This window comes from Passer domesticus, chromosome 22, assembly GCF_036417665.1.
Source record: "Passer domesticus isolate bPasDom1 chromosome 22, bPasDom1.hap1, whole genome shotgun sequence".
NCBI classification, from domain to species: Eukaryota; Metazoa; Chordata; class Aves; order Passeriformes; family Passeridae; genus Passer; species Passer domesticus.
In genome coordinates this window covers 3,147,814-3,170,870 of record NC_087495.1, presented here as the reverse complement: position 1 = coordinate 3,170,870, position 23,057 = coordinate 3,147,814, and the positions used below count along the sequence as shown (strand labels likewise).

The window sequence follows — 23,057 nt, the reverse complement described above, 5'->3', positions numbered from 1 at the left end:
ACACACAGGGTAAAGCTCATCTCCATTTCCCTGCTCAGTACAGCCGTGTTCTATCCTGAGGAATGAAGGCCAGGCTTTACACAGAAATGATCCCAGGGAACCATCAAGCAGCACATTTAACAGCCATCCAGCAAGTAATAAATTTGGCACAGTTGGTGGGCCCAAGGAAAAACTGGATCAGGATTTAACTTCAAATTTTCAGAGGGGTTACTGTCTGGTTGCAGATGAAAAACATCCCTCAGGAAAGCAGATTTCAGTGTCTAACTTTTCTGCAGCCAATTCCATTTACTAATCAGTATAGCAGAGTTACTGCCCTTCAAGGGAATAAAGACAGGGAAGCAACAGAATCTGTTTTAAATTGTACACAGGTACATTGTGTATTGAAGGAGATATTTACTATTCTGCTGTAACAGAACACACCAGAAGCCCCTTCTCTTTCTCACCAAAGTTCCATGAGCTACTTAATTTCTGTGAAAAATCTGGCATGAAGGTGACAAGAGATTCCAGGGGGCTATTTCCACCATGGTATCAGCTGGAGGCTGAGCCATTTGATGTTTCCTGGCAGAACTGCCAGCAGATGACACCCATGGAGTCCAAGGAAGACTGTTTAGGCCTGGAAAAGATGGATAAGCTACCATCACATAAAGCATGGATAGAACAAAAAACAAAACAGCTTTGAGAGTGTTTTACATTAAATATATTAGGATTCTTATGAGAATTTCCTCCATAACAAAAGAACTGTTTCAGAATTCCTCCATTAAGAAGGGGAAAAAGAAACAGCATTTCTCTATTTACAGTGTGCAAGAGAGCAGAAGGTTATATTTGTGAAATGCAGAAATGCATTTCACAAATATAAAGAACTAAACAAAATTCCACATTTACAAGCATGAAACAAACAAAGCAAGTTAAAATAGTAACTGACAATCCAAAATTTATACTTTTAGTTGGAATTCAGTGAAAATGATAGTGACATGGAAGTTAAACTGAGCAACACAATGTTTTTTATCTTGTAAATTCTGACACTAAGAAAAGAGCCAACAAATTAAAAAAAATTAGAGTCAATTCTGCACTGTTAATCCTGGTTTCTGCTTTTGTCAGATAATAAATACAAGATGCCAGAACAGGGTTTGGTTGATCCAATTTGCAATTCAAAATGTGGCTTTCTCAAGTACTATTGTCTGGGTAGGAAAATACATTTTTGAGAAACAGATAAAACAGCAAAGCACTCTATATTTCTGCCTTCCACATGTGTGCTCCAGGCATCTTTCATCCAGCACAGTACCTACTGCTGAATGGAAGCTCTGGAAATCAGGGATTTTGCTGCTTATCAATCCTGACATTAAACATTAGATTTATTTCAGCGTTTTTGAACCCCTTGTTTGGTGTCTGTGTACAACACAACTCAGGTTGTAAAACTGGCATTATGATATTTGTTTCCATCCTAGTAAGTTTGTTCCCTCTGAGTGTCCTGGGTTATGGGATGGAGATGTTTGGTTTTCAAAAAACCAGCAACAGTTTCTCAGTGGTTGGTGGATGGAAAGGTGACAGAGGATGGAAAATTCCTCTAGTAGAAGATAAAGAGAAAAAAAGAGATGAGGGTAAGCATTGATATCTAGTCACTGATCTCAAATGTCAGTAATTAATTAGGACACTCCCTTTCATGGCAGCATGTCTGGAGTGGTGTCAGTGCCTACTCTTGCTGCTTTGTCCTGTGAGTAGAAGAGCTTTGCTGTTCTCATTAGCAAGCTCAGTGTGTTACAGCACAGGCAGCTCTGCTCTGGGGGTACACAGCTCATTTGCAATGCTGCAGGGAACCCTGCTCTCTTCCAGGGCTACTGATCTAACAAAGGGAAATAGGAAAGGAATGGAGTCTGACTCACCACAACATTCCAGCATTTCTGCTTCATCAGGGACAGTTGTTTCTTTGTATGGCTTGAAGCATGTTCCACTTCAAAGTGATTAGAGTCTGGTTTCTTGAAGAAGTCTGGCATGCTAAAGCACATGCAGCTTGGTCTGGGAAAGAAGATACAGGTTTTCAGTCAGTACAATGTGGTAGATACCATTCAGTTACACAGAAAACAGAAGAAAAGCAGACCCCAGACCAAAATTAAATCCCAAGGAGTTGTATAATTGCACAATAACTAAGATAGGAGGGGAGCCTCTAGAGATTAACTAATGCAACCCCACCAACACATCTGAACCTATCACTGTCCCAACAGAGCAGGCACTTACTGCTGACCTACCACAACAAGTGTGAGAATAATTAATTTAATGTTGTCATTCTGTGAACGCTTTTGTGATGAAATTTCAAGGTAATGGAAACGCAAACAGCTGCTACAGATAATAAGCAACTAATTTGGGATTATTTTTAACCAAGTTTTTATATTGCCTGCATCCAAGATCCACATAAATGCGAATCTTTTAGCAACTTGTGTATATAAAGAATTATCCCACAGTGATACAAGTTTTCCATTAGTATTGGAATAGCTTAGCTCTGCATTTGAAGTCATGTGTTCCAGAGATAAAGGACACACTATAAAATGGCAAGGAGTTGAGCCTTCAGCACCAGGAACTGGCACCATGCTTGGAATCCTCATTGCCGTGTTAGCTCTGGCATCTGCAGGTACGTGTTCAGCTTCTGCTTTAATTTTAAAAGATCGAGTTAATTAAAATCTAAAACCAACTTTCCTTTTTCAGACAAATTGAACATTCTCCATCAAAGAGAAAATACAGCAGAGGATGTTCATTACAAGGGTCTCTCAAAAGAGTACCTGGGTGCTGTGCTATTTGATATCTTACAGATATTTTTTTAAACCTACTTTCAAAACACACATCCTGTTTGTATGTCTTCTAGCCTTTGGCTGCGGGGTTCCTGCCTACCCACCTTTTGTGTCCAGAGTTGTTGGAGGGGAAAATGCAAGACCATACAGCTGGCCCTGGCAGGTTGGTGATTTGTGCTTTCCCTGGAGCAGCTGGGGCTGTGAAATCTCTGCACAGCACAATTGAGCAACACTACCTCTTAGATTCCATTTGATGCATCTTGCCTGACATGTTTTGACCGATACTAAAGTTTCCAGTCTTTAAAAAGCTCTGAATGTGCTGCATTTTGCTGGTTGTGTAGGCACAGTTTGTGGTGATTGGGAGTGGGGCTGCTGCAGAGCCCCATCCCCAATGGGCACAGCTGTGAGAAGCAGGGGAACAGCATTGAAGGCAGTGAGCCATGGAGTGCCCAGGCACTGACCGAGCAGGGAAGGGACCACAGGGCCCACAGGGGCAGTGCATGAACATGAGGGATGTAAAAGTTTGGGCTAAAGATCAAGAAGGGCAGATGCTTGAAGCTCTCTGATGTGGTGTGATGTTACTGTGCATGGGAGAATGCTTAAAGCTTCTGAAATTGCAGGGTGCTGCTCCGTGTTGTGGCCCTGCTGACTGCAGTGTGTGCTGTGACAGTAATGCAGGCACTCTGTGAAGTCAAGTAGATACAGGCTATTTGAGCAAGATGTATTTTAAAAATCAACATTTGGATGATAGGGAAAGCCTTTCTGTGGCCAGGAGCTGGAAACTTCAAAGCCTTCCACCATCAGCAAGTTGTGTTCTGGGTGCAGGAACAAAGCACAATGATGAAAAATGAACAAGTAAAAGCCTGAGCCTTACTTGGTTCCTTGATCCCAGGTCTCCCTTCAGTACTACGCCAATGGCAAGTGGGCTCACACCTGTGGGGGAACCCTCATTGCCACCAACTGGGTGCTGACAGCTGCCCACTGCATCAGGTAAGGGATGAAGACAAATCTGGCCCAGGCAGCAGCACGTGAGCAGAAAGAGATGAATGCAAACCGTATCAATGCCAGTTCTTCCTTTCCCAGTTGAAAGGTCTGAGTTTTGCATCTATCTTTTGATTAAAAGTCAGGAGAATGACATATCTTTATTTTCTGAATGTAAAAGGGGGAAAAACCCCAGTTACCTGAATTATATACTCTTAATTTCCATAAATGAACTACAAACATCCTTCTGTTTTCAAGTTGCTATTAAAATTCAGCTGTGTTGCCTGTTTCTGTAATATATGTCAGTGAGATCCACAAGTTAACTAATAAATCCATTCCCTGAAGAGATAATCACAAATATTTTGAATATACCAATCATTTTCAGTGAACTCTTCATATTGTGTGGCAATGTAACAAAGAAATGATCAGGTACAGCAATGTCATTGCATCATCAAAACTGCTTCCACAAATACAACCCTATTTTGCTCTGGTAGCATATGTTATTGTAACATTAATTTGTAGCAAATATAATATGAAACATAAAGGATTGGCTGTATGTTGTTATTATAAATCCTGAGTGTTGTTATTATAAATCCTGCGCATTATATCTATCACACAGATGTTTATTTTTGAAGCTATTTATGGCTGTCAGAAAAAGTCCAAATTGTTACTGCATTGAAGAATATGAGCTGAATCCTGCAAAGATTGGAGGCACCTTGGGTTTGTTAAAGAAGCCTTGAGCAGGAGCTGAGAGGACAGCTTAGAGATGAAATGATTGTGAAGTCTAGAACACAATCTTTGCCTTTAGCAAACCACTGGCTCAGCTCCAGACAGACCCTGCCTGTGATGAGAGATCACAGTCAAGGTTATTCTTATTGAATCTCAGGAGCCAAAGGCGCAGACACCTGAGCAGCAGCTGCATAACTGAGTGTTCATCCTTTTCTTGCCCAGCTCTTCTATGACATATCGAGTGTTTCTTGGAAAATACGACCTATCAGTTGAGGAAAAAGGATCAGTTGCAGTTTATCCAGCAAAACTCATTGTTCATAGGAACTGGAATCCACAGGCTGTTTCAAATGGGTAAGCTGGTGGCAGGTATTTTTTCAGTTTTTAGGTGGAGGGTAAAAATCAAACTGCCTGAATCCCACCCACCTGGAGTTATGGTAATTAAATTCATGTTTAGAGCCTCCTGTTACAGTTTCCAGTTTCTACCTTCCCCCTCAAGAGAATGCAAAGCAATTAAGAATATCGATTTCTTGCTAACTAATAATGTTTTCCAGAATTCATTTTTCATGTTCATGCTTGGGTCAGAAGCTGCTGCATGCAATGATCTCTCTTGTACAATGAAGGGGAATGAAGCATTTGATAAAACACTCTTTGAAGCCCTCCTGCCAGCAGCAGAGACACAGAATTATGGATCAGAATGGATCCATGAAACAGAATTATGGATCATTAATATCCATGTGTGTCCTGCTGCAGGCTAAGGGCAGTCACAAAGAAATCCCCTCACTTCCAGTCCTTGGAGTGACTCCTAACATATGCTTGGTTTTGATGGAAAAAACCTATAAAAAACAACTTTCTTCCATCAGGAATACAGGCAGCTCTGCAGGGAACAGCCTTCCAGCCCATGAATTTGCCATGAATTGCCTTGGGGTGCAGGAATCTTTGCTGCTTGTGGACTGGCCTTTGCTCCCTTGCTTCTCTTTCAGTAGGCCAAGTGCTGTGTAACTGCTGAGAACTCAGATTATTGTGTCTTAATCCATTCTGCAAACCTTTTCACCTTCCCTTTCTCTCCAACACGTGTTACCACACACGTGTGCGTGTTCCCACAGGTATGACATTGCTCTGATCAAGCTCTCTAATCATGTCACCTTGAGTGACCAGATCCAGCTGGCCTGCCTGCCCCCTGCCCAGAGCATCCTGTCCTCCAACACTGCCTGCTACGTGACAGGCTGGGGAAGGCTGCAGAGTGAGTACCTGGGGGTGTGCCAAACCATGAAATAAATTAAAAAAAAAACTTTCAGAAGTTCCTTCTCCTCTGAGATTGATGGCAGAGACTGTTAATGGTGCTCAAGACCCCCTCTAAACTCAGTGCAGTGAGGTAGTTTATTACATGAGGCCCCACTTCACTCACACATTATGATTTTTCCCTTAGAAATTTATTTTCCTTGTAACAGAGCTGGTAATGCACCTGAGGGGCCTCTATTGAGCTTTCAGGATCTATTGTAATGCAAATGTTAACAGTGTGCAGGCAGGTGCATTGGCCAATCCCAACACACCTGCTGAATATCTGAAGACACATGAGGGAATTGATGTGAAGTGAAGAAAATCTCAGAGTTGAGCAGAGGTGTCAGCTTGGCTGACAATTCCTTGAGGGATAAGTAAATTGCAAACTCCTGGAAATAGAGTAGCCCTTTATTTCTCTAACAATGAGACATTTTTTAATGGAATGCAAATTTTCAGTAAGTTAAGGTGTATATGAAAGGGTGGAACTAAGGGACATTGATACCTCCAACAGCTTCTCCTTTAACAGAGCCCCTGTGGAGTGTTTTACCTGGAGTGATGGTACCCAGACACCAAGAGAAATTTAGCAGGGCAGTTTTATTCTTCCTTCAGTGCCAGCTGGTACCATGACTCTGTGTTTCTCCTCTCTCAGCTAATGGACCCCTTCCTGATGACCTGCAGCAAGGCCTCCTGCGGGTGGTGGATTATGCAACCTGCTCCCAACCTTCCTGGTGGGGAACCATAGTGAAAACCACCATGGTTTGTGCCGGTGGGGATGGAATCATCTCCAGCTGTAATGTGAGTCCACTCTCAGGGCTTGGGTGTAGATTATTGAATTTGCCGGTACCCCTGGCCTGGGGAGAGAATGTGCATTTGACTCCATCTTATCAGAAGGCTGATTAATTACTTTATTATACTATATTATTCTATATTATATTACACTATATTGCACTACATCTAAACTGGATCTGCCAAGCACTCAACCCTGCACACACTGCACAGAATCTCGTGACAATCCTGACACAAACACACACACGCTTGGCCCTGACAGGCCAAGGAAACAAAACACCATCACTTTGGGTAAACAATCTCCATATTGCATTCTATTTTGGCACAAACACAGGCATAGCAAACGAGATAAGAATTGTGTTTTCCTTTCTCTGAGGTTCAGAGAATGCGAAACCCAGACATATTCCTGGGAAGAATTGTGTTTGCTTTTCTCGGACAAACAGGCCTGGTGGGAAGGGGAGGTTAAAAACCCCACAGAGGAGCTGCTCACGCTGTGACTGTGTTCCCCTTCCTCCCAGGGCGACTCTGGGGGCCCTCTGAACTGCCAAGGGTCTGATGGCAGGTGGGAAGTGCACGGCATCGTCAGCTTTGGCTCCTCTGTGAGCTGCAACTACTACCACAAACCCTCCGTGTTCACCCGGGTCTCTGCCTACATCAGCTGGATCCAGCAGGTGAGCAGGACACATACCTGTCCCTCACTGGGACTTCTGCCCCCTGTGAGGGAGCTGTGTCACTCCTGATTCAACCATCACCCAGTGAAAGTGTCCTCCTCTGAAACAGATATCAATTTTTTTTTTCATGTATTCAAATAATTTTTGATAATAGGAATGCATTCTCCCTTTATCCTAGGGCTTTATTGTGGTCATAAAGATTTCAGAAGTGATTACTCAAATTTGCATTCATCAATATACATAAAATATAATATTATATATTTATATGATGTATAAATAATATATAATATAATATAATATAATATAATATAATATAATATAATATAATATAATATAATATAATATAATTATTTATAATATCATATTTATAAAATATGGTGCGTATTTTTATATATATATATTTTTTTTTTTTTTTCATCATCAATTGCAATTGCAACTGATAGTTGCAATTGCATCCTAAAAGATGGCACATGCAGCTCAAGCCTGGAATGTCAAACATCTTTTAATTAAATGTAAATTTTGACGGAGAAGCAAAAATCTTATTTCATTCATTTAAATCCTGTGACTTGGACACAGCACATACTGTTCATAAATTCCTGCTTTTCATGATCTGATTTTTCTTTTGTTTTGCATTTTTGTAGGTTATGGCAACAAACTAATCCACTGAAGAACTGGATGAGAGATACCAAGAAGGGAAGTAGTTTGAATGAAGTCACAATCATGACACCTTTGATCAAAAACAACTAGGAAATTACAGTTTTAACAACACAAGTATTAAACCAAACACTAGTGAAAAAAAATTGTATTTTTGCAAGATGAAAACAAAACGTGTCTGTCCCTTTTTCCTGACTGTTGGCAAGCCCAGAGCCTGCATTTGGGACAACACTGGATATTTTCCCTGTCCCTGCCTGGGGCTGGAGCTCGCCAGCCTCACCTGGGGGAAGGTGCGGAGGGTGGGAAGAGACAGAGCATCACTGAACAGCCGCGGGGGCTCGGGAGGAGGGACAGAGGCAGCGAGAGGAGCCCGGGCTGCGGCTGGCACCGCCCGGGGCTGGCGATGCCAGGGAAGGCAGCGGAGGAGCCGCCAGGTCCCGGCAGGTGAGTGCGGGAGCAGCGCTTTCACACCGAGATTTAACACCTGCCACCTCGGCAAGGGCAAGGGCAGCACCAGAGCTGTCTGCTCCACGGCCCTGCTGCTCCTTTCTTAGTCATTCAGGTGAAGGGCTCAGAGTGGGCACTGCCAGGCTGGCACAAACCTGGGGTTTTGGCGAAGCAGAATCGCCACTTTTAGGTCAGCACTCAATCAGAGACTCTCCTAATATTTCTTTCCTTGTAGAAGATAGGCAGTGTAAAATCAAGGTGGATTTTTGTTGTGTTTTTCTTCTCCCCCTGGTGCTGGAGCACTGCACCAGGCTTTTACAGAGAGCTTTTACCACCTCTTACCTTGGAGCTGGCAAGGGCAAGACCCAGCTCTGAGGGCAGACCTGTCTGCTCCATAGCCCTGCTGCTCCTTTCTTAGTCATTCAGGTGGAGAACTCAGTTCCTTTTTCAGTCATTCAGGTGAAGAGCTCAGCATCTTTTTTAGTCATTCAGGTGGAGAACTCAGTTCCTTTTTCAGTCATTCAGGTGAAGAGCTCAGCATCTTTTTTAGTCATTCAGGTGGAGAACTCAGTTCCTTTTTCAGTCATTCAGGTGAAGAGCTCAGCATCTTTTTTAGTCATTCAGGTGAAGAGCTCAGAGTGGGCACTGGCAGCTGCCAGGCTGGCACAAACCTGGGGTTTTGGCAAAGCAGAATCACCACTTTTAGCTCAGCACTCAATCAGAGACCTTCCTAATATTTCTTTTGTTGTAGAAGACAGGCAGTGTAAAATCAAGGTGGATTTTTGTTGTGTTTTTTTTCTCCCCCTGGAGCACTGCACCATGCTTTTACAAAGAGCTTTTAAAAACCACCTCTCACCTTGGAGCTGGCAAGGGCAAGACCCAGCTCTGAGGGCAGACCTGTCTCCTCCACGGCCCCGCTGTTCCTCTTTTAGTCATTCAGGTGAAGAGCTCAGAGTGGGCACTGGCAGCTGCCAGGCTGGCACAAACCTGGGCGTTTTGGCAAAACAGAATCACCACTTTTAGCTCGGCACTCAATCAGAGACCCTCCTAATATTTCTTTTGTTGTAGAAGTTAGGCAGTGTAAAATCAAGGTGGATTTTTGTTGTGTTTTTCTTCTCCCCCTGGTGCACACTAGATGTTTCCAAAAGTGAAAGGAATGATTATAAATGGAGGGCAAGGGACCCAAAGGTGTAAGGAGTAAGGAAAAGGTTGGAAGTTTGATGTGAGAACAGAAATCCTCAGAGATGCCTTTTCTAGGCTTGTAGTTCCTTTTGGTTTGATATTTTGCAGATGTTAACCTTTGGACTGAAAGTAAATATATTATTAGCAGAAATTGTATTAAATTAGTAAGAGAAAGCATGGCTGTTTATCATCTTTGGGGACAGTATTGTTATCACTTTTCTTCTACTTTACAACCATTGATCGCCATTCTGCCCAGCAAGAATTTGTTTTGCTTAATATCAGTCTCTGCTGAGAAATAATAGGTTTATTGGATTTTATTTGCCTGATTAAAAGCGTGATTTCCTATATCTGAGAGAACAGGGGATCTGAGGAGAGCTTTTTTCAATGCAGAACTTTGTTTTTTATCAGTGGAAATAAGGATTACCCAGTTATTCAGGAGTCATCAGCTCCAGCATAACATCCTGAGGTTTTTTCATGAGAATCATTACAGTAAGATTGTAAATGATGGAATAATAGTTTTGAAAATTAAGATCATTAGAGGTCACTTTGCTGTATGGAGCATGGATGTCCATTATGTGCAGTATGAAAGGCAGAAAGGTAATAATGAAGCTCAAACAATAAAAATTGGATGTGCAAATGCTTCAGTAAAAACTGAAAACAGAAATGTGATTCATTTCCCATCTGAAATACACAGGCAATATTGTAAAAACCATCTGAGCTCATTTGAACATATCAACAGAAATTACTCATCATATGGAAATGCCTAGTAAGAACAAATTCTCAAAGTCTGATTTTAAAAAATCAGCAGTTCCAGTTTGTGATCACTGGAATCACTGGGGAAATAAGTAGCCTGTCTTTTCATGACCTTCCTTAAAATTTGGAGAGAAGTATCACAGAGAATAAAACCTACAGAAAATGGTTTTATTAGCTTTTTTCCTCTCAGAAAAACTGTATCATTCATCTGGTTTTTCAGATCAGAGTGTGTCAAAGAAGCAGTCTCTTAAACACAGCTGTTCTCTCAAAATTAATATCAGGTGGAACAAAGTATAACAAAATACATCTTTAAAAAAGATTCAGGTAATGCATGCTCCTTTTGCTTTGTTTCAGAATGCATGGGAATTGTTAAATATCAGTGCTAGATCCAGTAGTGGTTTCAGGAGTTGGAAGAAACACTCTCAGGATCAGACAATGCCACTGGGTTTTTAAATTTTTTTATTTTTAATTTTTTTTAGGTGTTTTCCCTCTTCCAGTGCTGGTGGTAGAAGAACAGTTCAAAGGATTTTGACAGCATGCATGGTGTCCCTCTGCAGCCTCCTTGGGGCCATTTCTTTTGATTTGAGCAACACCTTGGAAATATGGAAAAGCACAGGCAGAGCCCTTCAGGAGCTTGCCTCCTGCGAAAACCTTTGGGCTGCTCACCTCGTCTCTCTGCTGCAGGAAGAGAGGCACAGCTGGCTGCTCCCAGCAGCAGGAGCATGGAATAGATCATTCCATTCTCAGCTCCTGGGGAATTTAAACTCCCTCTGTATGGCAAGTGAAGCAGAACTGTACTGTGAGAATTGCCAGTGCAAGGAGGAGAAACTCTCCATTTGTAGATTTTACATGACTGCCTTGAGACACAAACTGAATGTCTCAGGGATCACTGAAGCAGGGCAGGTGCTGTCCAGAGCAATCTCTGAACTGCTCGAGCGTTTCAGGAGTCCCCACGAGGACCTGAAAGCCATGAGACACAATCCTGACTGGGCAGACACAGTGGCTTTTAAACTCTTCCTCCAAATCAGAGAAGCTGTGCTCAAAGCTCAGCCCCTGCCAGCACCTGCGAGCCTTCAAACCACGCTGCAGCAACATCTTGCCACTCTGAGCTATGCTCTCTTCTCCTCAGAGACTGCACAGAAGTGCTGGACAGATAATGTCAATCTGTCACTTCATTTCACCCATGGTGAAGGAATCCCTTTCTTTACCCCCTTCCTGGGCTTGGGTGACTTTGTGTCCCTGGAAGCAGCAGGGAGGGGACTGCATTCTGCACAGAGCTGTCTGCTGCAGGAGGGGCAGGAAAAGCTGCACAGGAAATCTAGGGAAATCCTGTCCACAGTGAGCCTCAAGATCAGCCTGCTGGTGGTTGCCTGTCTCATTTACCCCATTGTGCTGGTGTCCTTCAAGCAAATGACAGACTGGATACACAATTATGCCAGAAACCTCAAGGAGAAGACAGAGGACTTGAAAAGGGAGAGGCGCCTAGCTGAGGACCTCTTGCACCAGATGCTGCCAAAGTCTGTGGCCAAGCAGCTAAGGAAATGCCAAAAAGTTGAGGCAGAAAACTATGACCAGGTTAGCAAAGGGAAAGGATGCTGCCACCGAGGGTAGAAAGGTGTTCCCCTGAAATAGCACCTACCTTGTCACAGTTCTGAGGATCCTGGTTTGCACCCAGAGTCGAGTGTGGATGGAAATCCAAATATTTCCGATGGCTTTTGGAAAGAGCTGTGCAATATGGAGCACCTAGGCTGATGGGGAAGGAAGGAGGGCTGAGATTTCCAAATTCACAGCTTTGGACATCAAACATCCTATACTGGCAAATTGTCTTGGCATTTAGGAGCCCACCCACAACAGCCAGCCAGCACCATTGGATCATGAGCTCATAGGAGCAAGAAATCAATCTCCTCCTTGTAAAACATCAGGAATAAAAGAATTGCTGCTGTCAGGGTTGAATTTAGCAGCTGTGCTGCATAGCCCTCAGCCCAAATCCTCATGCTACAATAATTGCAATTCTATTCTCTCTTTTTCCCTGGACACCCCCTTACTTTCAGCTGTGAAACACAATACTAAAGGTTTGCATTTCATCTGTAGGTGTCATTATCAAAACAACAACCTGTAATTGCACAATTAATTATAATCCTCTATAGTCATGACATCAAAAGTGCTGAACCAAGGCAGAGTGAAAAGGTGGCCCTGCCAGATTAATTGGTATTAGCAAGGTATTAAACACTGACACAATTCAGACAGTACAGAGAAGAAAATTCTTTGCCAACAGCTGCAACACACATTTCTCTTCCTCAATTCTTTTCTTTCTTTTATAAGTTTGATTTTTTAAAGCAATTTTTTATTGTAAATTACTTGATCATGACAAACATCATTGGAAAATGAAACAAAACCCTGTTAATATTTTCTAATTCAACAAGAGCAGAGCCAGCAACAGAGATTTTATTTCAAAGGGTTTTTTGGTACCTAGTTTTATCCCTATCACAGTTTAAATCACTTTTAAAGGAAAATGAGACCCTACTCCTATAGGAAGTCTCTTGATCACTGCTCACAAGATTCAAAGCATTTTGACTTTGTCTCCCATCAGCATGAGGTATTCACAGGTGGTAAACTTTGGAGATAAGAATAACTTTATTGTTCAAAGCAGTAGAAAAAGATTCAGAATCAGAACTTGTTAATTTAGGATTGTTTCTATTGAGCTGTGCAAGACTGGTACTATGTGCTGTGTAAGCCACTTGAGTATGGCTTGGGCTGTGGCTTAGGCTGTGGCTTAGGCTGCTGTGCTCAAGATTCCACAAATCCCCAAACTCCCCAGAAGCTCCACCAGTGCTGCCTGGAGATCCTGGCTTCATCTCTCCTTCTCCCTGTGACAGGTGACGATCTTTTTCTCTGACATCGTGGGCTTCACAAGCATTGCTGCCTCCTGCACTCCCCTGCAAGTGGTTGAGATGCTCAACAATCTGTACGTCTGCTTTGACACCAGGATTGAGTCTTATGATGTGTACAAGGTGAGTACAAATCCACAGGAAAGGAATCTGCAAGCTGCTGAAGTCTTTCTTACTCTGTTTTCTGGTGAATATCAAATACCCCAGGCCAGGAGTTCAAATCCATGAAATACAAGACCCACCACCCTACAGGGACTCTACACCACATATTGGTGAGTGCTGGGCAGCTAAAATAGATTTTACTCTGATTTTCTTTCCAAAGGAAAGCTTGTTAGCATTCAGGAACATATAATCACAGAATGATTTTATGCAGGTCTTATTGGAGAGCTTTTGGTGTCAGGAGTACAGACCCAAATCTGACTCTGACATGGGTTTAGGATGAACACATTTTTATACCCTTATGGTTATATAACTACATATTAATTATTAAACTTATATTGTTCTATTGTATACATTGATTCCATCCAAGCATGGATTTTTGTAATTTCCATCAAACTCCCCCAGTGTTGTTTCTCATGATTCTTGTTATGATTAAACAATAATTATATCCAATTACCAAACAATCATCACATCCAACAATCATATCATTTATGATAGTCATTAAATGATTATACAGGTGCAACCTAACATTTTCCCAGGGCCATCCTTCCTTTCTAACTCCCCTGAATATTCCGTGATTTCAGAAACATTTTATCCCTGTCCTATCAAGCTCAGTGCCTTCCACTTAGTGACACATGCCCCTTCCTGTCAGGTGGAAACCATTGGGGATGCCTACATGGTAGTGAGCGGCCTGCCAGAGAGGAATGGCACCAGACATGCCGACGAGATTGCCAAAATGTCCCTGGATCTGGTGGCAGCAGTGCGGCAGGTGGTGATCCCTCACATGCCAGCAGGCAGGCTGGAGCTGCGGGCTGGGATCCACACAGGTACACGGGCTGAGGGGAGGGCAGCACAAAACCACAGCAGGGTTGTTAGTGAGGAGAAAGGAATTCTGCACTTCTCTACGAGCCACTGCCTCTCCCCACACCTAAGTATTTCTCCTGGTTCTGGCAGAAACAGGGGTGTGAAATGAGTTTTGCCTGTATCAGTGTGACCAGGAAAGGTCTGGGAAGCAATTTAGTATTGGTGATATCACCACCAATTAGCTACAGCTAATTGTCTTGCTTTGGAAAGGCAGGTGTCTTTTCTAAGGACAGCTGTCTTTCCTAAGGAAGGCAGGAGCCTCCCCTGAAATGGAAAATGTAAACGCCCTCCCTCTGAATTGTTATAAATTTGAAATTAAGGAGCTCTCAGGCAAAAAAATATGGGAGCAGGAATAACAGTTCTTTATTAGGGAAGGAAATAAAAAGATAACATAAACAATGTAGTAAACCAAAACAACACTGACAGAGTCAGAACACAACCTGACACCCTGTGGGTCAGGCTGTTGGTAGCAGTCCCATTGGAATTGTGGCTGCAGTCCTCCTGCAGTGCCAGGTGTGGTTCTGCTGGAGCAGGGATCCTGTAGAAAGGTGTAGTCCTCCTCTGAAGATCCAGTGGAAGAGGCAGCTGCTCCCCTGGGAATCCAGTGGAGAAGCCATGCTCATGTTCCAGAATCTCAGATTATATCCAGGTAGGAATGCTTGGCTCCTCCCTCTGGGCTCACATCTCCCAGTGGATGCTGTAGTTCTTATCAGCCATGCAGTGACATTCCATAGCCTGTTATCAGCAGATGTCCCCCCAGAGGGAGGAGTGGATGTGGAAGAGATAAGGAAAACTGCCCACTGAACAGGAGACAACTGCCATACAATGGCAAATAGAATACAATTTGCTTGGCAATCCAGGACACTCATCAAATTGTGACTTCTCTCACTGAGTAAACACTGTGCAGAGTACTCCCAATTACCACATGTCTCTGAGGACACAGAGTGACTGGCAGAGGTGCTTCTCACTGCTTCTTACCACTTGCTTCTTTTTGGGGTCTCTCTGCCTTGTATTTTCTCAGGGCCCTGTGTAGCTGGAGTTGTGGGGTACAAAATGCCTCGTTACTGCCTCTTTGGGGACACTGTGAACACAGCTTCCCGCATGGAATCCACCAGCCTGCGTAAGTGCCCGGGCAGGATCCAGCATCCAGCCAGACCCACACCTGCACCCTGCACCTCTAGGGCACTGGAGGGGAAGGAAATCCCCAAACACCCTCACATCAGGCACAGCCAAGTGTGGAATCAGGTCTCTGGAGGAGAAGGAACACTCTCTGGTGTGGTTGTGTTCGAGTGTCCCAGGAAGAGGGAAGAAATTAAAATCTTGACTCCATGTTTCAGAAGGTTGATTTATTATATTATGATATTATATTTAAAATGTTATACTGAAACTATACTAAAAAGAATGGAGAGAAAAGATCCATCAGAAAGCTGTGAAGGAAAGCAAAGGAATGAATAACAGGATCTTGTGACTGCTCACAGCGTCGACCCAGGTGGCTGTCATTGGTCATCAAGTAAAAATTTCACATGCTGGGTAAACAATTCTCCAAAACACATTCCAAAGCAGCAAAACATGGAGAAGCTGAGGCTTTGCAGCTTCTCAGGAGAAAAGATCTTGGCAAAAGGATTTTTTATAAAATATGTCTGTGACACTTTGGGACCAACCCAGGTCAGAGAAGTAATTATCATCTGTCTAAGGAAGAAGCACCTCCTTGGCCTGCCATTCCCACTGCCCCTGCACATGCACCAGTTACCAAACAGACAAGAGAAACTCCTGTGGATTGGCATGGGCACGTAGAGTCACATCCCTTAATGCCAAAAGAGGAGGTGGAAACACTGGGCTGGTAAATGCGGGAGGGCTGGTGTGTTTTCTCTGGGATTCAGGGAATCATTAATTCCTGCTCTGCTCTGGATCCTAGCACAGAAGATCCACATCAGTTCTGCTACATATGAAGCCCTTCTCACAGATGATGCATATGAAATTGAACTGAGAGGAGAAATTGAAGTCAAGGTAACAGTTTTTCTGTGACTTTATAACAATAAAGGTATTTAATGGGATAGGAAGGAGATGATAGATTTGGCCACTGCTCTTCTGTGAAGAGCACATCAACTTTTAACTGTGTCCCCGGGGTTCTTTTGCTAATTCAAGTGGAAGTGGCTACTTGCTCCTCAAAGTTAAGAAAAATTGTTCTGTGTGCTTTGAAATGTGGCTGCTATATCTGCACCTGCATGGAACCACAAGTATGGCCCAAAGTGTGAGGATTCAGTCAAAGACATGTTAGGTTTAGGGCTTATTTTAAACCCTCAGCAACACTGCCAGTGACCAGCAAGGCAGTGACATCTGAGCAGGAGAGATTATTAACACTCAAACTGCACATGAATTATAATTCTTTCCCTGATCAGCAGCCACTTATGAGAGAAGGAGAGATAACAAATGCAGGACAGGGAGTAGCTCTGGCCATAGTGATCCCTGCTTTGCTTCATATCACATGAAAACAGCTGTTTTCTTCTCTCCCCTTTTCTTGTCCAGGGCAAAGGGAAAATGAAAACCTACTGGCTTCTTGGAAACAAGAACTACAGTGTTCAAAATGACAGCCTGGTGTGCCACTGGAATCCAGCAATCTCCAAGAAAAAAAAGATGGAAAGCAGCCAGGGATCTGTCCAACAAGTAAGGAGGTGAACATCTGGCTGGGGGAATAGAGAACAAGGCATTCACTACAGACTGGGACATGGGGAAATTGCATCTTTGCCCTGGAAGCAGGGGGAAAAACAGCTCTGATGTGTGTTTCTGTCTGTCACAGGCTGGTGTGGGAGCAGCCCCAGCTGCACAGAGCCCTGCCTTGTCCTGGGATGAGCTGAGCCCACACACTCAGGCTCAGAGCAGCTCCAGACCAGGCTGGAGCCCTGAGAGTGCCACCCACGGAGTGAGCCAAAAGCAGAGGAATGGCTTTCACCAGAGCTCCCAACACAGCCTCCAGGAGAACCTCCTTTCTCTGGGCTCCCCTGCTTTGGGGGAAGGTGGCAAAGGTGCCAATTTGGAACACAGGTCACATGGTACTGAAACATCCTGGAAAAATGAGCTTCTCCCAGGTTTTGTAGATGAGATGTGACAGTAGAAGAAGCGACTGGACTGTCCCAGGCACACACAGCTTTTTTAAATAACATTCTCTTTTTGCTCCTAGCCACAACTGGTATTTTTAGCTAGTGTGTTAATGTGGGAACCTAAAACACCAGTAGAAATTTAGGAAGGTGTCTCAAAGCAAGGAGAAGCTACTACAGTGCAGGTGGGGTTCCACCAGGAGCACGACTGGCAGGTTAAAGGTGTGCAGCAGTGTGACTCTCACTTCACCAAAGCCATCCTAGGTTTGTGCCTGTAGGGGACACAGAATGCAGCCACCAAAGTCCAGGGCTCTGACACCCTGACACATTACAGCTGCTTATTTCAAGATGGTTTTTACTGCTCCCCAGGGAACCACAGCTTGAAAAATGTGTAACTTTAGATAGTAGGAGAGGGAGTAGCAAAATCTTGGTGGAGAGGGTAATAACTCTTTCTGATTATTGTTTCAGAGGTACAAATGAAGTGAGGTCAACACTGAATTTCTTCTAGTAATTTTCTGTAGCACTTTGTCTTTCCAGCTTCTCTCCCCTACAGTGGAATCTCCTCTCCATACATTTTTCCCATTGTCAGTCTCCTGGGGGCACGGATGCAGTCCAGCTCTGTGGAAGACATGAGAAAGACAAGCTACTTCTCCCATTAAACTGAAATTTGCTATTCTTTCCTTGTTGGAGGAAGAGTCTCTGCAGTGAAGAGCAGTAAATTCCACTTCTATGCATGACTCAAGAGAGTCATCATAGCAAAAAAATCAAAGCAAACAGAACTACTTCCCCATGTTGGCAATTAGCAAGTCTGAGCAGAGTTCAATTCATTTGCAAGAGAGCTGCACATCTAATTAACCCCGTCCTGCCTGCTTCTTCTTTTAGCAATTCCAGGAGGAGGGAACAGGAGCACGAGTGGGGGTAGGGTTTGGCCTGTCTCTTCTCCCAGCTCACAGGTTCATGTAGAGCATAAGAGAGATTTAGCAGATTAAAATTCTTCCTAAAGGAGGCAAAGGCAATGCTTAATGGTTGCAAAAGGCAACACAAAGGAAGGTGTGAATTTAAGAGGAAATCAAGCTTGAAAAGCTGCAATTTGTCTTGGTTTTAATAATTTCTTGGTCTTTGTTTTTAATAATTTCTTTTTTCCTAAAATAAAGCAGCTTTATGAGATTCAAAGGAAGTTGGTTGGAGTACAGCTCATATAAGTTGACTCCTTGCAGAGTCAAAGCCAGGAGCTGTTTCTTTAAGTCAGGTCAGAGAAAGTCACTGCAGGAGTGTGTGTGTGTGGCTCCGAGCTCAGCCTGAAGCAGGATCCCTGAAGGTGAGCTGAAGAACTGTTTGCTTTTGTGCAAAAGTAAATAAAATTGGAGGCTGAAGTCCTCATGATAAATGTAACATGCATATTTTTACATGAGAAAGAATGAAACACAGAACTAACTCCAGCATTGGTGTTTTATGAATCAAGGTCAGGTGTTGTTCTAAAAATATATTCACCAGTTCAAGAAAAAAATATTTCAGGCAAATTCAATGCTTCAGTTCATGCAGGACTTTGCATCAATGGCCACAACGGTCACTCCAGGCTTACAGCTTAATAAAACAACTTAATAAGGTACTAATCTCAAACACAACTTTCCCTCCCACCTCCCCAAATCTCAGAACCTGTCTACATGGAATACTTGCATCCATGCAAATATAATTTAATTTCTGTTAAAAAGTATGTGGTTCAGATTTTTCCATTAAGGTAGCTTGGAAATTGCTCCAATACTTTCACACCAAAGAAAACAAAGGTAAATGACATTACAGCATGCTACATCCTGGAAATCCACTTCCAAAACAAACAAACAAAGAAAAATCCTAAAAATCCCTCTTTTTGTAGTCAATCTCTTGAATCCAGGGAGATGGTGGTGTGTTTTTAAGATGCCAGGTGATGACATTACTGGAGATGTATGGAACCTGCACAGGTGTGCTCACAAAGATTTAAACACACAATCCCAATATATAAATCTAGGTTGATATCCAATATTGACTGAAAGGTTGGAATCTTTTCATCTGGTTCCTGTCAGCACTCAGCAAGTGGGATCAAATGTGGAAAAAAAAATCCCAAAAAAACAGGAAAAGGAGAGACAGAAATAAATGTGTTTGAAGAGACAGGACTTTCAGCTCAGTGAAGGCAGAAGTCTCAGGTGCACATATCCCTTCAGAGGCAGGCATGAAAGGAGCCCCAGGGGCAGAGGGACAGCTGGGCACCGTGGCTCAGAGACACAGCAGCCCCATGCTGTCCCCAATTGTTATGAAAATCCTGGGTCAAGATCAGAAGCAAATTATTTGCATGGAAAATTGAGCCTGTTCTGATCTTCATCTCTTCAGAGGCTTCAGTGTGGATTTTTAAATTAGAAAAAATGTGTGTGCTAGATAGATGGCAATTAGTGTTTATTAACGAAGCACGCTTTGGTTCAGCTCTGAGCAGTCCCTTTCCCTTTCTCAGCCAAGAAGGAAGTGATGTGTTCCGTGCTGATGCTTTGATGTGGTGGCTTGCTCCTAAAGATTTTTGTGTTGTTTATGTCTAACACACAGCAAGGCTTGGGCTGGATGAATGTTAAGGCTGGACCAGGTTGCCTGGCTTAACTCTGAGACCAACTTTGGCACCATGAAACATTTTCTGGGCTGAAAACCTTGCTCTGGAGTGGGATAACTCAGAGTTTCAAGTTGATTATGGGGGATTTCAGCCTAGCCAAAGGCACAGATATATACCTTCAATGAGAGAAATCCTGCAGGAATAAAAGAGTCCACTTTCGAGTCCAAGAGAGTTTCTCAACAGCAAAAACGTCATTTCCATAAAGATCAGACGGGATATTTTAGCCATCCTGCAAAAGTCATACTGCTGAGACGCGTGGGATGCAAAGCCTGGAGCATGAACTGTTCTGCTGCTCTCGCCAGATGTGGAAAAGGCACAGCTGGAGCGGCCCGGGCAGCAAAAGGCGCTGCCCGCAGGGACCGCCAGGGGGCGCTGCGGGACCACACACGGCGGAGAGGGGGAAAGGGAAAGGGAAAGGGAAAAAAGGGAAAGGGAAAGGGAAAGGGAAAGGGAAAGGGAAAGGGAAAGGGAAAGGGAAAGGGAAAGGGAAAGGGAAAGGGAAAGGGAAAGGGAAAGGGAAAGGGAAAGGGAAAGGGGAGCGGGAAAGGGAAAGGGAAAGGGAAAGGGAAAGGGAAAGGGAAAGGGAAAAAGGGAAAGGGAAAGGGAAAGGGAAAGGGAAAGGGAAAGGGAAAGGGAAAGGGAAAGGGAAAGGGAAAGGGAAAGGAAAGGGAAAGGGAAAGGGAGCGGGAAAGGGAAAGGGAAAAAGGGAAAGGGAAAGGGAAAGGGAAAGGGAAAAAGGGAAAGGGAAAGGGAAAGGGAAAGGGAAAGGGAAAGGGAAAGGGAAAAAGGGAAAGGGAAAGGGAAAGGGAAAGGGAAAGGGAAAAAGGGAAAGGGAAAGGGAAAGGGAAAGGGAAAGGGAAAGGGAAAGGGAAAGGGAAAGGGAAAGGGAAAGGGAAAAAGGGAATGGGAAAGGGAAAGGGAAAGGGAGCGGGAAAGGGAAAGGGAAAAAGGGAAAGGGAAAGGGAAAGGGAAAGGGAAAAAGGGAAAGGGAAAGGGAAAGGGAAAAAGGGAAAGGGAAAGGGAAAGGGAAAGGGAGCGGGAAAGGGAAAGGGAAAGGGAAAGGGAAAGGGAAAGGGAAAGGGAAAGGGAAAGGGAAAGGGAAAGGGAAAAAGGGAAAGGGAAAGGGAAAGGGAAAAAGGGAAAGCGAAAGGGAAAGGGAAAGGGAAAGGGAAAGGGAAAGGGAAAGGGAAAGGGAAAGGGAAAAAGGGAAAGGGAAAGGGAAAGGGAAAGGGAAAAAGGGAAAGGGAAAGGGAAAGGGAAAGGGAAAGGGAAAGGGAAAGGGAAAGGGAAAGGGAAAGGGAAAGGGAAAGGGAAAAAGGGAAAGGGAAAGGGAAAGGGAAAGGGAAAGGGAAAGGGAAAGGGAAAGGGAAAGGGAAAGGGAAAAAGGGAAAGGGAAAGGGAAAGGGAAAGGGAAAGGGAAAGGGAAAGGGAAAGGGAAAGGGAAAGGGAAAGGGAAAGGGAAAGGGAAAGGGAAAGGGAAAGGGAAAGGGAAAGGGAAAGGGAAAGGGAAAGGGAAAAAGGGAAAGGGAAAGGGAAAGGGAAAGGGAAAGGGAAAGGGAAAGGGAAAGGGAAAAAGGGAAAGGGAAAGGGAAAGGGAAAAAGGGAAAGGGAAAGGGAAAGGGAAAGGGAAAGGGAAAGGGAAAGGGAAAGGGAAAGGGAAAGGGAAAGGGAAAGGGAAAAAGGGAAAGGGAAAGGGAAAGGGAAAGGGAAAGGGAAAGGGAAAGGGAAAGGGAAAGGGAAAAAGGGAAAGGGAAAAAGGGAATGGGAAAGGGAAAGGGAGAGGGAAAGGGAAAGGGAAAAAGGGAAAGGGAAAGGGAAAGGGAGCGGGAAAGGGAAAGGGAGCGGGAAAGGGAAAGGGAAAGGGAAAGGGAAAAAGGGAAAGGGAAAGGGAATGGGAAAGGGAAAGGGAAAGGGAAAGGGAAAGGGAAAGGGAAAGGGAAAGGGAAAAAGGGAAAGGGAAAAAGGGAATGGGAAAGGGAAAGGGAAAGGGAAAGGGAAAGGGAAAGGGAAAGGGAAAGGGAAAGGGAAAAAGGGAAAGGGAAAGGGAAAGGGAAGGGAGCGGGAAAGGGAAAGGGAAAAAGGGAATGGGAAAGGGAAAGGGAAAGGGAAAGGGAAAGGGAAAGGGAAAGGGAAAGGGAAAGGGAAAAAGGGAAAGGGAAAGGGAAAGGGAAAGGGAAAGGGAAAGGGAAAGGGAAAGGGAAAGGGAAAGGGAAAAAGGGAAAGGGAAAGGGAAAGGGAAAGGGAAAAAGGGAAAGGGAAAGGGAAAGGGAAAGGGAAAGGGAAAGGGAAAGGGAAAGGGAAAGGGAAAGGGAAAGGGAAAAAGGGAAAGGGAAAGGGAAAGGGAAAGGGAAAGGGAAAGGGAAAGGGAAAAAGGGAAAGGGAAAGGGAAAGGGAAAGGGAAAGGGAAAGGGAAAGGGAAAGGGAAAGGGAAAGGGAAAGGGAAAGGGAAAGGGAAAGGGAAAAAGGGAAAGGGAAAGGGAAAGGGAAAGGGAAAGGGAAAGGGAGCAGGAAAGGGAAAGGGAAAGGGAAAAAGGGAGCGGGAAAGGGAAAGGGAAAGGGAAAGGGAGCGGGAAAGGGAAAGGGAAAAAGGGAAAGGGAAAGGGAAAGGGAAAGGGAAAGGGAAGGGAAAGGGAAAGGGAAAGGGAAAGGGAAAAAGGGAAAGGGAAAGGGGAAAAGGGAAAGGGAAAGGGGAAAAGGGAAAGGGAAAGGGAAAAAGGGAAAGGGAAAGGGAAAAAGGGAAAGGGAAAGGGAAAGGGAAAGGGAAAGGGAAAGGGAAAGGGAAAGGGAAAGGGAAAGGGAGCGGGAAAGGGAAAGGGAAAAAGGGAAAGGGAAAGGGAAAAAGGGAAAGGGAAAGGATAAGGGAAAGGGAAAGGGAAAGGGAAAGGGAAAGGGAAAGGGAAAGGGAAAAAGGGAAAGGGAAAGGGAAAGGGAAAGGGAAAAAGGGAAAGGGAAAGGGAAAAAGGGAAAGGGAAAGGGAAAGGGAAAGGGAAAGGGAAAGGGGAAAGGGAAAGGGAAAGGGAAAGGGAAAGGGAAAGGGAAAGGGAAAGGGAAAGGGAAAGGGAAAGGGGAAAAGGGAAAGGGAAAGGAAAAAGGGAAAGGAAAGGGAAAGGGAAAGGGAAAGGGAAAGGGAAAGGGAAAAAGGGAAAGGGAAAGGGAAA

The 23,057-nt window shown here is 44.0% G+C and overlaps 2 protein-coding genes and 1 long non-coding RNA gene across 3 annotated transcripts in view; 2 read left to right on the top strand and 1 right to left on the bottom strand.

The window, feature by feature from the left end:
- Positions 1–27: 27 nt before the first annotated feature.
- On the bottom strand, positions 28–6,550 carry LOC135285042 (uncharacterized). Its single transcript, XR_010350055.1, has 3 exons — positions 6,316–6,550; positions 1,881–2,013; positions 28–613 (listed from the first exon to the last, which is right to left on the bottom strand). It is a non-coding gene; the product is annotated as an uncharacterized LOC135285042 (long non-coding RNA).
- On the top strand, positions 2,431–8,181 carry LOC135285041 (chymotrypsin-like elastase family member 2A). The gene is made up of 8 exons (XM_064396968.1): positions 2,431–2,623; positions 2,855–2,943; positions 3,673–3,770; positions 4,713–4,841; positions 5,594–5,730; positions 6,418–6,563; positions 7,073–7,225; positions 7,867–8,181. Exons 1-8 carry the CDS (start codon positions 2,509–2,511, stop codon positions 7,882–7,884), a joined length of 885 nt encoding a protein of 294 aa, XP_064253038.1. The 5' UTR covers positions 2,431–2,508; the 3' UTR covers positions 7,885–8,181.
- Positions 8,182–8,217: 36 nt separating this feature from the next.
- LOC135285319 (uncharacterized) overlaps positions 8,218–23,057 on the top strand; it is a 29,541-nt gene continuing 14,701 nt past the window's right edge. The window contains exons 1-7 of the mRNA XM_064397503.1: positions 8,218–8,323; positions 10,741–11,836; positions 13,138–13,272; positions 13,961–14,135; positions 15,194–15,292; positions 16,088–16,179; positions 16,699–16,836. Coding sequence (XP_064253573.1) covers positions 8,283–8,323; positions 10,741–11,836; positions 13,138–13,272; positions 13,961–14,135; positions 15,194–15,292; positions 16,088–16,179; positions 16,699–16,836 — 1,776 coding nt within the window. The 5' untranslated portion in view covers positions 8,218–8,282. The remainder of the gene's footprint in view (positions 8,324–10,740; positions 11,837–13,137; positions 13,273–13,960; positions 14,136–15,193; positions 15,293–16,087; positions 16,180–16,698; positions 16,837–23,057) is intronic.